General features: G+C 32.6%; 1 protein-coding gene across 4 annotated transcripts; it reads right to left on the reverse strand.

Moving 5' to 3' along the window:
* Nucleotides 1-8,079: 8,079 nt before the first annotated feature.
* Nucleotides 8,080-11,332, reverse strand: LOC137828615 (transcription factor bHLH110). Of its 4 annotated transcripts, none has more exons than XR_011083919.1 (7): nucleotides 10,884-11,332; nucleotides 9,605-10,343; nucleotides 9,378-9,506; nucleotides 9,200-9,271; nucleotides 9,005-9,066; nucleotides 8,437-8,475; nucleotides 8,080-8,348 (listed from the first exon to the last, which is right to left on the reverse strand). XR_011083919.1 is itself a non-coding variant. In XM_068635262.1 (7 exons), the coding sequence occupies exons 1-7, from the start codon at nucleotides 11,189-11,191 to the stop codon at nucleotides 8,184-8,186; spliced, it is 1,518 nt and encodes a 505-aa protein (XP_068491363.1). In that variant the 5' UTR covers nucleotides 11,192-11,331; the 3' UTR covers nucleotides 8,080-8,183. The 4 variants fall into 4 exon arrangements, 2 of the variants coding, with proteins under 2 accessions (XP_068491363.1, XP_068491364.1); XR_011083920.1 differs by having other exon boundaries at nucleotides 9,200-9,265; nucleotides 10,884-11,323; XM_068635262.1 differs by having other exon boundaries at nucleotides 9,005-9,070; nucleotides 10,884-11,331.
* Nucleotides 11,333-13,283: the final 1,951 nt, after the last annotated feature.

Raw genomic sequence — 13,283 nt, forward strand, 5'->3', positions numbered from 1 at the left:
AAGAAGGTTCATACTCCAACTCCTATCCAAGAAGAGAGTTTAAAAGGGAGGAGAGTACACCTAAGGAAAAACCAAAAGAGACTCCCAAATATATAAGTAAAGATATGCTCACTCCACCCATTCGCACTAGGGATGTTAAGTGTTTCGAATATTTTGGAAGAGGCCATGTGCAAGCTAAATGCCCAAACAAAGAACCTTGTTTTTAAGGGGCATAGATGAGTATACTAGTTGTGATGAAGCACCTAGTGGGAAAGAAGAGGGGGAGGATAATGAGAGAGTATATCCTTGTGAGGGGGAATTAATGATGATTAGGAGGAACCTCAACAACCAAACTAGTGTGACCATAGAAACACAAAGAGAGAACACCTTTCACACAAGATGCAAAGTTTTAGAAAACATATGTTCTCTCATTGTGGATAGTGGTTCTTACTGCAATTGTTGTAGCGCTAGGATGGTTGAAAAGCCAAGTTTACAAGTAGTCCCTCATCCAAAACCTTACAAACTTCAATGGATTAATGAAGAGGGGGAACTAATTGTAGACAAGCAAGTGAAAGTCAAGTTTTCTATAGGTAACTACAAAGATAATGTTTTATGTGATGTAGTTCCTATGGAGGCTTGCCACATCTTATTGGGTAGACCTTGGCAATTTGAAAAGAAAACCATGCACAATGGTCTAACCAATGAGATTACCTTCACCCATAATCAAAATAAGTTTATACTTAATCCTTTACCACATTCACAAGTGGTGAGAGATCAAGTACAAATGAAACAAAAGAGGGATGAAGAGAGAAAAAAATCAAAATAGAAAAAAAGAGAACCCTTAGGGAGTAAAAGGCGTGGGAGAGGAGTGTTCCTTCCCACAAGGTCATTCAACAAGACAATCCATCTAAAAATACCTTTGAAAATATGTTTCTTGTTGAACAACCTCAAATCCTTACCTTTTGTAAAGGAACACTTGCAAGCATAGTGAAAAAAGAATCCTTAAAGGAGGATTGCATAGATAAAAATGTAGTAGATTATTTTGAATGTGTTAAGATATCACCAACAAGTGAAGGTCAAGTTATCTATAGGCATCTACAAAGATAAATTTTTATGTGAGGTAGTGCCTAAAGAAACTTGTCATGTCTTATTGCAAAGTGTTAAAATTTCCATGATCAATGGTCGTACCAACGAGACTACCTTCACACATAAAAGAGAAATTCTTCATGAAGGAGAACTCATGGGCCAATTTAGAGTTGATAAAACTCTAGAGCTTTTAAAAGGAAAATTCTTTGGGTCACCCCTGAGAAAAGATGTTCAAAGACATTACCATAGATGCATTTCTTATTTTAAAACTAACTCTAAGGCAATGTCTCATGAACTCTATGCTCCTTCACCCTTTGCAAGTGCTCCATGGGAAGACATTAGCATAGATTTTATATTAGAACTTCCTAGGACAACAAAAGGTTTTGATTCTATTTTTATGGTTATGGATAAGCTCTTCTTTAGAGAAGTGGTAAGACTTCATGGTTTATCTCTAAGCATAGTGTTAGATAGAGAACCAAAATTTGAAAACCATTGTTTGAGGATTCTTTTGGAAAAACTTGGAACTAAGTTGAACTTTTCAATTTCTTATCATCCTCAAACGAATGACCAAAATGAAGTTGAAAATATAACTCTTTCTACTATGCCTAGAGTAATCATGAGAGACAATCACAACTCTAGGGATAATTATGCAAACAATAAAGTAGTTCACAAGATTACTAATATTTCTTCATTTAAAGTTGTATATGAGTTTGATCCTCTTACTCCTATAGATTTATTACCCCTTCCTAATCCACATACCTTTGTGCTTAAGGAAGGAGTTACAAAAGATGACTTTGTTAAAAAAAATGCATGAGAGGATTCAAGAACAAACACAACAATAAATAGAGAAATATTATGAGAAGTTGCCAAAAACAATAGAAAAACAAGAGGAATGGCAACTTCATAAAGTTGATTTTTATACAACTGCTCCAACTAACTCATTTGCTTTGTTTGATGATTCCCATAGATGGACGTTTGATCCCGGAGGACGAGCATAGTTGTCAAAGCAAGAGGCTGCTATCCGAGATCGAATCTATGGATCTGAGGATAGATTTTCTCAAGAAGGAGGAGATGATGGACACCATCCAGCCACATACATCCCCTTACTAATGACGAGGACGAAGCCTTGGATTTGAGGACAAATCCTTTTCAAGAGGGAGGGGATGATGGAAGAGGCACCGGCACCAATCCATTGAAAGGCCACCAAAATGTCAAATTGAGGCAACCACTAGAGTTATGGTCAAAGAGGGGTCAAGAGGACGCATTCTACATGTCATAAACTCTAGTGTAGAATAGTTTTTACATTTTTTTGTCAAAAGTAGCATAGTTTAATTCTTTTATATTTTTGTTGAAACATGCAAAGTGGTACCTAAAATGCTAACCTAAGTTTAATTAGAGTTTCCTACTCCTAATTAAACTTAGGTCCAACCCACATTTAGCCTAAGTGGAGCGTAAGGTTCTAGAACTCCTAGCACATGGAAGAATTCTAGAACCTACCTCACATGTGCTGAATTTAGGAGCCACCTTCCCATGTGCCAACATTTGAATTTCCCTCCAATTCTCTTTTCATATTCAGCCATCTCTTTCTATATATAGAGGAGCTTGGGTCAAGTAAATTAAAGATTAATACATGAGTGAATTGCTGCCAATATTGTGCCAATATCACTTTTTTCCCAAAACCTCTTAGGTTAGGCTCTTAATCTTCCTAAACCGTCACCTTCCAAGAAGAGTTGGCCTCACCACTCTCAAATCCTACTTCTCATGCACCTTCAAGATCACCATCACTCTTAGGAGGATCTTGTTCCACTTTCAATCCATGGAGCTTCCACAATTCATCTCCAAAACCGAAACTAGGAAGGCACAAATCCATCAAAAGGAATGGAGGAGGGGCGGCCTTGGCATTGAGTATAGTCAATGTCATCCCTTAGGCATAACTTCTAGAAGTTAGGGCTACCAAAGACCTAAACCTAGGTGCTCATGAAGAGAAAATGGGTTTGGCACAAGCCCAAATGCTAAGCACACCTTGTTCTAGCTATGTGAACCTAATCTACTGAAATTAAAAATAAAGAATCTAGCTGGTGCTCAGCTCCCATCACATGGGCTCTGCTTCTGGTGATCCTCTGAGGAATGATAGGCGTTGAAGCATTGGCTAGTGGATGGTCCTGACCTATCCCTGGATCCTGTGTCATGCTCCGGGTCATCCTTTTGGAAGGTTGGGCTACTTTAGGGGATGCTCTATCTCTCAGATTTTCATCACATTTTCCTCTCAATTTATGCATGATAAGTTTACATTATCTAGCCTAACCAGATTTCTCCTTAAATCTATTCTAAAAAAAGTTCTTAATCACTTCTTTAACCTTTCTTGGTTGCCTACGAAAATACTTGGTTTTTAAGTCCCCTTCGTCCAACCATTTAGATCTTGATTTTTATTTTAGCATCACCTTCTATATGAAATTCACATTTTTTAAGTTCATAAACAAATTATTTCTCTAATATGCTTTCTTCATCTAGACCATTCTCTTAATCCCTTTTAACTAATTCATTGATTTTTAACACTATCCTTTCTTCACTTATATTTATATGACCAAACACCTTATTATTCCAAACCTTCAAGTCTTGTTCTAACCTTTTTAGCTTCTCTTTTAACACCCAAATTTCATTTCCATTCACCTTATACTTGTTCAAAAAATCCCTCACTATTTCTAAAAAACCTAGTAGTTCCATGTGTCACACATCTATGTATCTAAAGGATTTAAACCCCTTGTCTATACAACAATGTTTAAGTACTAAGGTACATGATCCGTCTAAAACATACTATTTCATTTTGGGTTACAAATATAATCATTCTTTTGACACTAAGACTCTATCCAACCTACTTTTTGTAGTCTCATTAGTTCTATACCATATAAATTTCCTTCCTATCATAGGTATGTCTAACATTTCTTTGTTCTCTGTAAAGGAATTAAATTTCCTCTATTTCCTTTCTATTTGATCCTATTAGAGATAATCATTTCCTTTCATATGGTTTTCTCATTGCCTTAAAGTCATCTAGCATGCACCATACCTTATTTACATCTTCCCTCCTACCTCTAATTAATTTATTATGATTGAGACTCGGTCTCCCTGACCGAGATGACCGAGACCCCCATGGACGGCTTGGCCGACTGATACATATAACCATTAACGCTCAAACCAAGGTCAGTGAAACTAAACTACCACTAAAATTAGGTAATACAACAGACTGATCCATTCCACTAATCAAGCTCAATAAGGTAAACCCATTAAAATAATATAAATAACACACATTCCAAGGAACAATGTACGTCATTATCACTGTACACACCCAAGTGTCGAATACCCTCTTTACTGACTTGAGCGTCGGAGTGCCTTCTGCAGGTACCTCCCCCCGACATTCACCCGAGACTAAGAGCCGAAGGAGTAGTGAGACGACCAAAAGGATCACAGCAAAACCCTAGCAACCTACCCGAAGGAAAAAGAAAGACGAAGCCTTCAATAGTTCTCTAGGTCTCATCTCCCTAGCAGGAACAGATCCTATTAGAAATAATCATTTCCTTTCATATGGTTTTCTTGCCTTAAAGTCATCTAGCATGCACCATACCTTATTTACATCTTCCCACCTACCTCTAGTTAATTCTTCCCACGTTCTTTTCTTTTTACTTAAAGCACACATGGAATAAACATTTAGTATTGTAACAAACTTTTTTTATCCCCCACTTTTATTCTATTATTTTAAAACCTTTATTACTTATTGACTTAAGCAAAGAAAAGTTATTTTTGTTCTAGACACACAAAATACCTCCAACACCATTATCACAATCATCATGTACTCACTCTATATTTTCATGTGCTTAGATATTGTATAACATTTCTCATTTGTTATGTTTGTCATTTTTGTTTCTCGAATACACATCATATAAATTTCCTCATTGGGAACTATGTCTCTTAAGTATCTTTCTTTTTCTAGGCTATCCAACCATCTTATATTATAACTAATAATCCTCATTAATCCTTATCTCTATTTCCTATCCTCCACAATGCATTTTCAGAATTTGGCTTTTGCACACAATTTAAACTAGAAGAAAATCATTAAATAACAATTAATTTTAAAGACAAAAACTAATTTGTTACTATATTGGTAGTTATTGTTAGATACTAATTTAAAAACTACTTTATAAATTTTTATTAATAATAATAATTTTTAAGTTTATAAAATAATATCCAATAATCTTCGTCCTCTTCTTGTTAAATGAGTGTTCCCTTCACCAGGCTGAGTTAAAATTAACACTGATGAGGCTGCTAGGGGATATCATGGTTTTTCTACTTGTGGAGTTGTTTTCCGGAGTATGGGGGAGTTTATTGGTGCTTTCTCTATGATTTTTGAAGTTCAGACTGCTATAGTTGCTGAGTTTTATGGAGTTATACATGCTATGGAGGAAGCTCAAAAGATGGGGCTTACTAATATATGGCTTGAATGTGATCTTGCATTGGTTTGTGCTGCGTTTAGTGTTAGGACTAATGTTCCGTGGTTGTTTCGTAATCGATAAAATACTTATCTTAATTACTGTGAGAAAATCAGGTTTAGGGTTACTCATATTTTTTTCGTGAGAGAATACGTGTACTAATAAGTTGGCTAATTTAAGACTTATTCATAGAGAATCATTTCATTAGTATAATAAGCTTCCATCTAGTTTGTTCTTAAAATTCTTTATGAATAGGTATTATCTACCTATGTATCATTTTTGTTAATATACGGGTTTTAGTCTAGTCCTCCAATATTTTTTTTGTATTTTCTTTATTGTTTCTTTTTTAATAATACTTTTTTCATGTGATGACAGATGACTTTTGTTACTTGAGGTGTTAGCCTAACTGAGATGCCAAGTTGCATAGTGATGCCTAACATGAAAGCTTTTATATAAAAAAAACATCTAACTTATCTTTAAAATTAGTATTATTTAATAATTTTCTTGTAGTGTGACTCAACTTTCTTGTTGCACATTGTTGGCCACCATGAATGGTCATGATCATCCTTCCTTCCTACTAAACCAACTATCTCAGTTCCTTTATTCCTTATAATAATTCAAACTAGTTTATGCTTCCACATTCTCATTCACATGATTCTTGAAAGTAAAAGATTTGTTTGACACCCATAAATTAAAACATATATACTTTACAATCCATTATAATATAATACTTTTTTAAATTAAAAAATAAATTAAATATAATTAAAATATAAATTTATTGGGTTATCAAGTGAATGTTTCAGTATAACAAAAATGTCTTTTTGTGAACAACAAAATTAGTTGCTAAAAAGAAAAAAATCAGTTGCTAAACTATTTTGCGATCAAAATATCAACCAACCACAGGTTGTAGCAAAAATCCTAGTTGCAAACCACTTAGCGATAACTTTTTTCATCGGTTAAAATGCGATAAAAAAATCAGTCGCTAAATTGCGATAAAAAATCGGTCATTATTTTGGTCGTAGAGGGTTTGGTCACGTGAATTTTAGGATACCAATTCAGTAACCAAAAGTTGATGAGAAATTTGATAGATCGTTAATGGAATATAACTTAAAAATTAAATTAAATATTTTTTAGTGACTAATTCGAAATTATTACCATTATTTTTAATATTGTTGTTATTATTATTTTTTAATTTTATTAATATATATTAATGTTATTATTAATATATATTAATTTTATTATTAATGTTTATTAATTCTATTATTAATATTAAAAATGTGTCGTGAACCTAAGTCTTTTGACTGACCAAAACTTTGTGATCATAGGATTATGATCATGGTTATAATTGTTATTATATGTATATTATTATTATTATTATAACAATAATAATTATATTAATATTAATATTATTACTATTTGTACTATTATTACAATTAATATTATTACTATATTTATAGTAATCTTAATAATAAAAATAATTATTATAATTATAATAATAAAAAATTAATTATAATCATAATAATAAAATAATTATTATTTCGTCATTAATTTTTAGTGATATATTTGTGTTCAGCAATCAATTTGATTTAAATTGTTAAATCAGTAATAATTAGCGACGAAAATCAAATTTGATCGTTGATTTGTAGAAATTTAGTGACGAAAATCAAATCAATCGCTAAATCAGTGAAAATTAGCGATGAAAATTAAATTTGATCGCTAATTCATAGAGATTTAACGATCGAAATAAAATCGGTCTCTAATTTATAATGATATTTATGTATTTAGTGATCAATTTGAGTTCGGTGACTAAATAAGTGCAAAATAGCGACGAAAATCAAACTAATCGCTAATTTACACGGTTTTAATGACCAAAACCAAATTGATCGTTATTTTAATTATAATTTATGACTAATTTATTTTGGACGCTAAAATGGATCAATGACTCTTTTTTTTCTTATAATATTTATTTATGGTAAGGTGTCAAACATATCAACACCTTTTTGAAAGGCATTTTTACCAAACGAAAAAGTGTATTATTAGTATATAACATAAAAGAATGTCATTAAGATTCCTTAATTTTCAACATGGCATTTACCAATATCTCCTTTTCCATTTTTTTTTCTTGTGAACAAAATATCTCCACATCCGAAACTATTAGATTAATCTTTGTAAAAGTTAAACATCAACCTATAAACAACTTTCCTCTTCCATGATGCTGTTTTGTTACACTAAAAGGATCAAAACTAGTAGTAATTTGCCTCACACTTAAAATTAACTTTTTTTATAGGAAATCCTGTAGAGTTAGCACTTACTAGATAAACTGTATTTTAGTACTACATAAACTGTTGCAACATAAAATAATATCATTTACTAACGAATAAAATAGGTTCATGTCAGAATTATATATGGTTCATTTAATTTTTTATTTAAGAACCGAATTGCTTATAATTTATATATGCATCTTTTGAAGATTAACCAAAATCTGTTTAGTCATATAACTCGTACATTGCAGCAATAAAGAAAAAAAGAAGAGTTATGTTTAACCATATACTTTATTCACTACCTTAATTTATAATTTTCCAAGACTCAAGCAACGTACGTACATTCACATACTATGTCTTATACATGACACATTTTTCACCTATACAAACATCCTCTGTATGCTGGTGTCCAGTAATCTGGTCCACTGCTCTCTCTGTAAACTAGAGGAGTACATGAAGTAGGAACTAAACAAAGACCTCTGCTCCGAAGATCTAGCTTTGTATCATCCTTATCTTTTCTATCCAAGCTTCCCCATGGATCCTTCAATCCCATGAAAACCATTGACAATAGGGTTAATTACTGCCATCGAAAGTTTGGAAGACTAAAGAGAAATGGAGAACTTTCTTACCTTGTGAGAGTTTGCCTTCAAGTAAGGGTTGCTCAGTAGCTGCAAATTGTGCATGAACGAAACTGTAAATTAAGCTAAAGAAATAGGAAAGAAATTGAACAAGAAATTTAACCATTGCATATTCAAGAAGGATATATAATTTGTTAAAATATATGTCTAATAACTTACTGAAATCGGCATAACATTTTGGATGGTTTGCATGAAATTGTTGGTTTAAATCTTGTTTTATTGTTATTCTAACAAAAATAATTTGGTGTTTAAAAATTGCATCTTTGTTCCACGTTGTATGTTGGGGATGGCCAGTCATAAAGAAATAATTTCTTTTGGGTGTTTAATTTACTTCAAGTCCGATCATAGTGCATGATTGATGTGGGATCGACAAAATGTGCAATCGTTCAACGTAACATTCCTTTATTCATTTTAATAAGGGATTTGTTCATGAAGTCTAGTTTCGTTGGCACTAAAAGTGAGAAGAAGAAGAACAAAGAAATCAACAACAACAATAATAGTGTATTATATAGTTGGATAATGCAATGGAAAGAAAGTTTTGCGTAATGATGGTGCCCACCTGGACTTGTTCTTGAAGAAACTTTATGTACCCTATTGCTTCAAACAGCACAGATGCAGTATCTGTCTGAAATTCAACAAAAAAATTGATCATTATGAAGTAGGTAGTGAGAAAAGTAGAGCACTGTTAATTATATATATTTATAAAGAAGAGGAAACGAAAAAGGGAGAGTGTTAGTGCAAAACGTGTAGTAACCTTTCCAAATGGAGACACAATTTGTTGAAGGGCTGTGATTTTGTCCCCTAGCTTGACTTTGGGTGCCTGCACCTTTTAAACAATGAATAGAAGTTTCTTAACAGTGCACAAAAGGAGGTTCTCCACTTTCTGCTTTTCTTTACAGTCATAAGTTCATCTTGGGCATTTTATATGTTACCTTTGAAGAAGAAGCTGTTGATGTATCTTGCTTAGGCTTTTTTAACATTGCATCTGAAGATTCTTCAGATCTTTTCTTCTTTACTTCACGTGTTGTACCTTCCCCTTTTCCATTAATATTAGTTCTTATCTGCATCGCATCATATTATACATATTTCATAAACAAAATTGTGCTAAATCAGTATGATAAACCATGTATAATAATTCATTCGTATATAATGACCTCACCGGTGATGGTGCTTGAAGACCCTGCTTCTTTGGTTCAGATACGTTCAGGAACTTCATGCTTGGCTTCTGAGCATGGATTCCAATAACTGGCCTTCCAAATCGACTATTAAAGGATATAACATCTGAGAAATTTCTTGTGCATGAAGGAAGATTGGGCATCCCATGGTAGAGTTTGCAACTATCACCCACTGAAAGGCCATTAAATCCATGTTGATATCCATTTGCATTTAATGATTTTCCATATACAGATCCTTGCACTTCACCTGCATGAAACTCTTGCTTGATCTTCATGTCATGATCATAGCATGGGAACACTCCAGAATTTCTATTTGCTACTCCTCCAAGAGAGCATGTGGAGTCTCCAAAAGGTTGCTTGAAGTGATCAGATTGTGGGAAATTATCCATGGAAGAATTCAAGGATATGTTGTTTGTTTGTGGGTCAAAGTGGCTATTTACTTCTGGGTCTGGTGGGGCAATAGAGCAAGTGCTTACAAGATTAGATAACTTGGTTAAGCTTTCATTATTCTCAATCATCGCCTCACTAAACCCGTTTAAGTGCTTCTCATAGCTGTTTAATGAAGTTGAACCACTATATTCCCAACTGGTATGATCAAGTTTCTTCAAGTAGTCACAGACTGGTTGAAACATAGTGCTTGTCATGCTTTTTGATGACAGTGCACCCAGAAAGTTCTCTCCAATTTCTTGGCTGCTATGTAACTCGCCGTTTGATCCAACACCTCTAAAATCATGTGATAAAAAAGTTAGTTGTAGGTAAACTAAATGAAAAATATAGCAAACCAATCTTATTAACAAACAAAATATCTATTAATTCAACACTGTATAAAGATTTCAATAATAAAGCACGTATATATTAAAGTTGTATACCTTATAGTGTTTAAGAGTGGCTTTATCGGTGTGGATGTATATGAAAGAAACTGAGAGAGAATAAGAGGTCATAGTTTTATAGTATGAATACACAAACGAATTAGTTGACTGGACGCACATAACTGTTAGATAGTGGAAAGCAAAGCCTAGAACATCGTGTGACCAATGAAACTCATAGTTCTTTAACCCTATTATCAATTACAACATATGTATGCAACCTTAAACTTCACCTTACTATCCTTAAAGATTACTTTTTTATGTCTGATTACCCCTGCCGACTATATATGAATACAAATAATCAACATGGAATATACTTATTTATAAAAAGTACTCTAAATAATCTTAATCTTAAGCTTTTTATTCATGTAAAACCATTAGGAACATATAAACTTACGATAGAACATGGCTCCAAAGTTGGTTATCTGAAGCATGTTCTCCCATCAACTCGTTGGAGGAAGGAGCAGGTGGGTCAATGAGTCTGCGAGAGGACTCAACAGTGAGGCTTGAATGGTTGGAAGCATTAGTGAAGGATGTAGAAACAGATATATCCTCCTCACAAGAAGAGGAGGAATTAGGGTTTTGTTGGTTGTTCCATGTGTTATTAGTATCGTTCCAGGAAGAAATGGAGTTTGCCTGGAGATACCACCAGTTTAATGGGGTAATAGAGGCTGCAACTGTGTTTCCAGCACTTTCTTCAGTCATCTCTCTATAATATCTCTCAAATTTTGCCTTCTTACTCTCCCTTTTATTGGTTGAAAAATGGACCTAGCTAGGGTTGGATATATAACTCTCTTTGTTTCTTTGTTGTTGGGGATTTGTGGAGGGGATTGCTTCAATTTCAGTGACGTATAAATTTGTAGGTTATATCAATTATAGGGGAGACAATAAAATATGCAACCTGAGTTTTTCCACTAACGTTCGTGGGCAATTATTATAAGAGCTGATGGGCCAGCACCAGTTTCGCTAAATGTTGCTAATTAATGTTGGCGAGCATGGTATTTAGTGTTGCTAAGTTTCATTACCACTTTGGTTATTACACATTCATTTTTTAAATTACTTTCATTATAGATAATTAAAATTATAATTGCATCACACACACATTCTCTCTCTATATATATATATAGTTGCGTTTTTAATAAAGAAAAGTTAGAAAATATTGATTTAAAAAATAACAATTTTTATTCATCGATCACTCATTCCATGGGGATAGATAATTTTCTCTAAAAAACTTGATATATTAACAACTCAATAGTAAAATGTTCCAGATTGTAAATTGAGACATAGGAACATTTAACTATTTTATTGTTAAAGTAATATTTTTTTTTATCTAATATCCTAAAAGTTGAATAAATTAACGTTGGGAGTGATAAAACCTACCAAAAAGCATAAAGTAATTTCGCATGCAATTGTTTGTGTTTATGTAACAATATTGTTACTCATCAAATTGTTTTATCATGTAATAAAATACGTTTAAGGATGAGATCTCGCAGTTCTAAACGAACTGCATGTATCCTAAAACTAGTGTAATTTATTAATGTGGGGGTCGAAATTGGATAGAGATGAGCCTTTTTGAGACGATTTTGACCTAGTACTATATTTTTAAAATTTGCGGAAACTTGCAATTAAAACTTGTTAAAAAAATTATGCCCCTCCTTATTAGGTTTACAAGTGTTATGTAAAAATTAGACGAGTTTTTAAAAATTTAAAATATCTAATAATTTAAATTATACCAAAAGTTTATTTTGTTTTCAGATTTAATGTATTTACTAATTACTAATAAAATTAGTTAAAGCGAGCGCTAATTTTTTTTTTAAAAGTTGTAAAAAAATACTTTGATAAACAACACAACCGTATTATAATAATATAAATAAATAAGTAAATAAATAAATAATTAGTTCAATAAAATTGGATTTAATGATATTTTTAAATAGTGTTATCAGCTTAATTGCACATTAATAGGGTTTGGAGGGGAAGGAAGAGGGTTTAGTGGCAATAAAAAAAAGGAAGAGGTTTTAGCTTTTTGATTACTTAGAATGATAGACTCGCGCACACTATATTTGGAGTCGCGCGCTGAATTTATTTCCCATATGCGTTTGACTAAATTGAGGTTGTAGGACCCACCATGTAGTATATGGACGTCTTGATAATATGCTGATATAAAAACAAACTCTAATGCTCTCTTTGGATTGGCTAGGGTTGGAAAGAGAGTGAAAGTAGGTGAAAGAGGGTAAAAAAACAAAGTTCTTTGTATGGAAGAAAAATGAATTGATATGATTTATAACAAATTGTTAAAAGTATAAAAATTGTGTTATATTAAATATTACTATATGTTAGTGGATAAGAGAAATTTAAAAATATATTTAAATACTATTTGAATACTGAATAATTATATTAAAATAATTGATTTTTTTTTAGAAATATGTATTACAATATTGAAATTAAATATATATATATATATAATATTGTTCTCGCTGAGATGAGGTCGGTTAGAATTCGAGGTGACTCCAAGTGACCTCCGTTCAAGCTTTAGTGATTCAACGCCAAAGAAATGAGGGGGTTCCACCTGCAGAAAATACTCTGACGCTTAAGCCAGTAATAACATTAAATTATGTGTATATAGTGAGTATAGTGTCAAATACGAGTTTAGTCACTCTCTGTGAGTGTCATCTATTTATAAGTCTTTGCGGGCTTGGATCGTTAACACTGGTTTCTCTAGGTTTTATGTGGCATATCACATTATTCTTTCATAAAATTTGAATTTCATGTATATAAATCGGAACATTTTGTAATATAA

The sequence above is a fragment of the Phaseolus vulgaris genome, chromosome 7 (genome assembly GCF_000499845.2).
Source record: "Phaseolus vulgaris cultivar G19833 chromosome 7, P. vulgaris v2.0, whole genome shotgun sequence".
Lineage (NCBI taxonomy): Eukaryota > Viridiplantae > Streptophyta > Magnoliopsida > Fabales > Fabaceae > Phaseolus > Phaseolus vulgaris.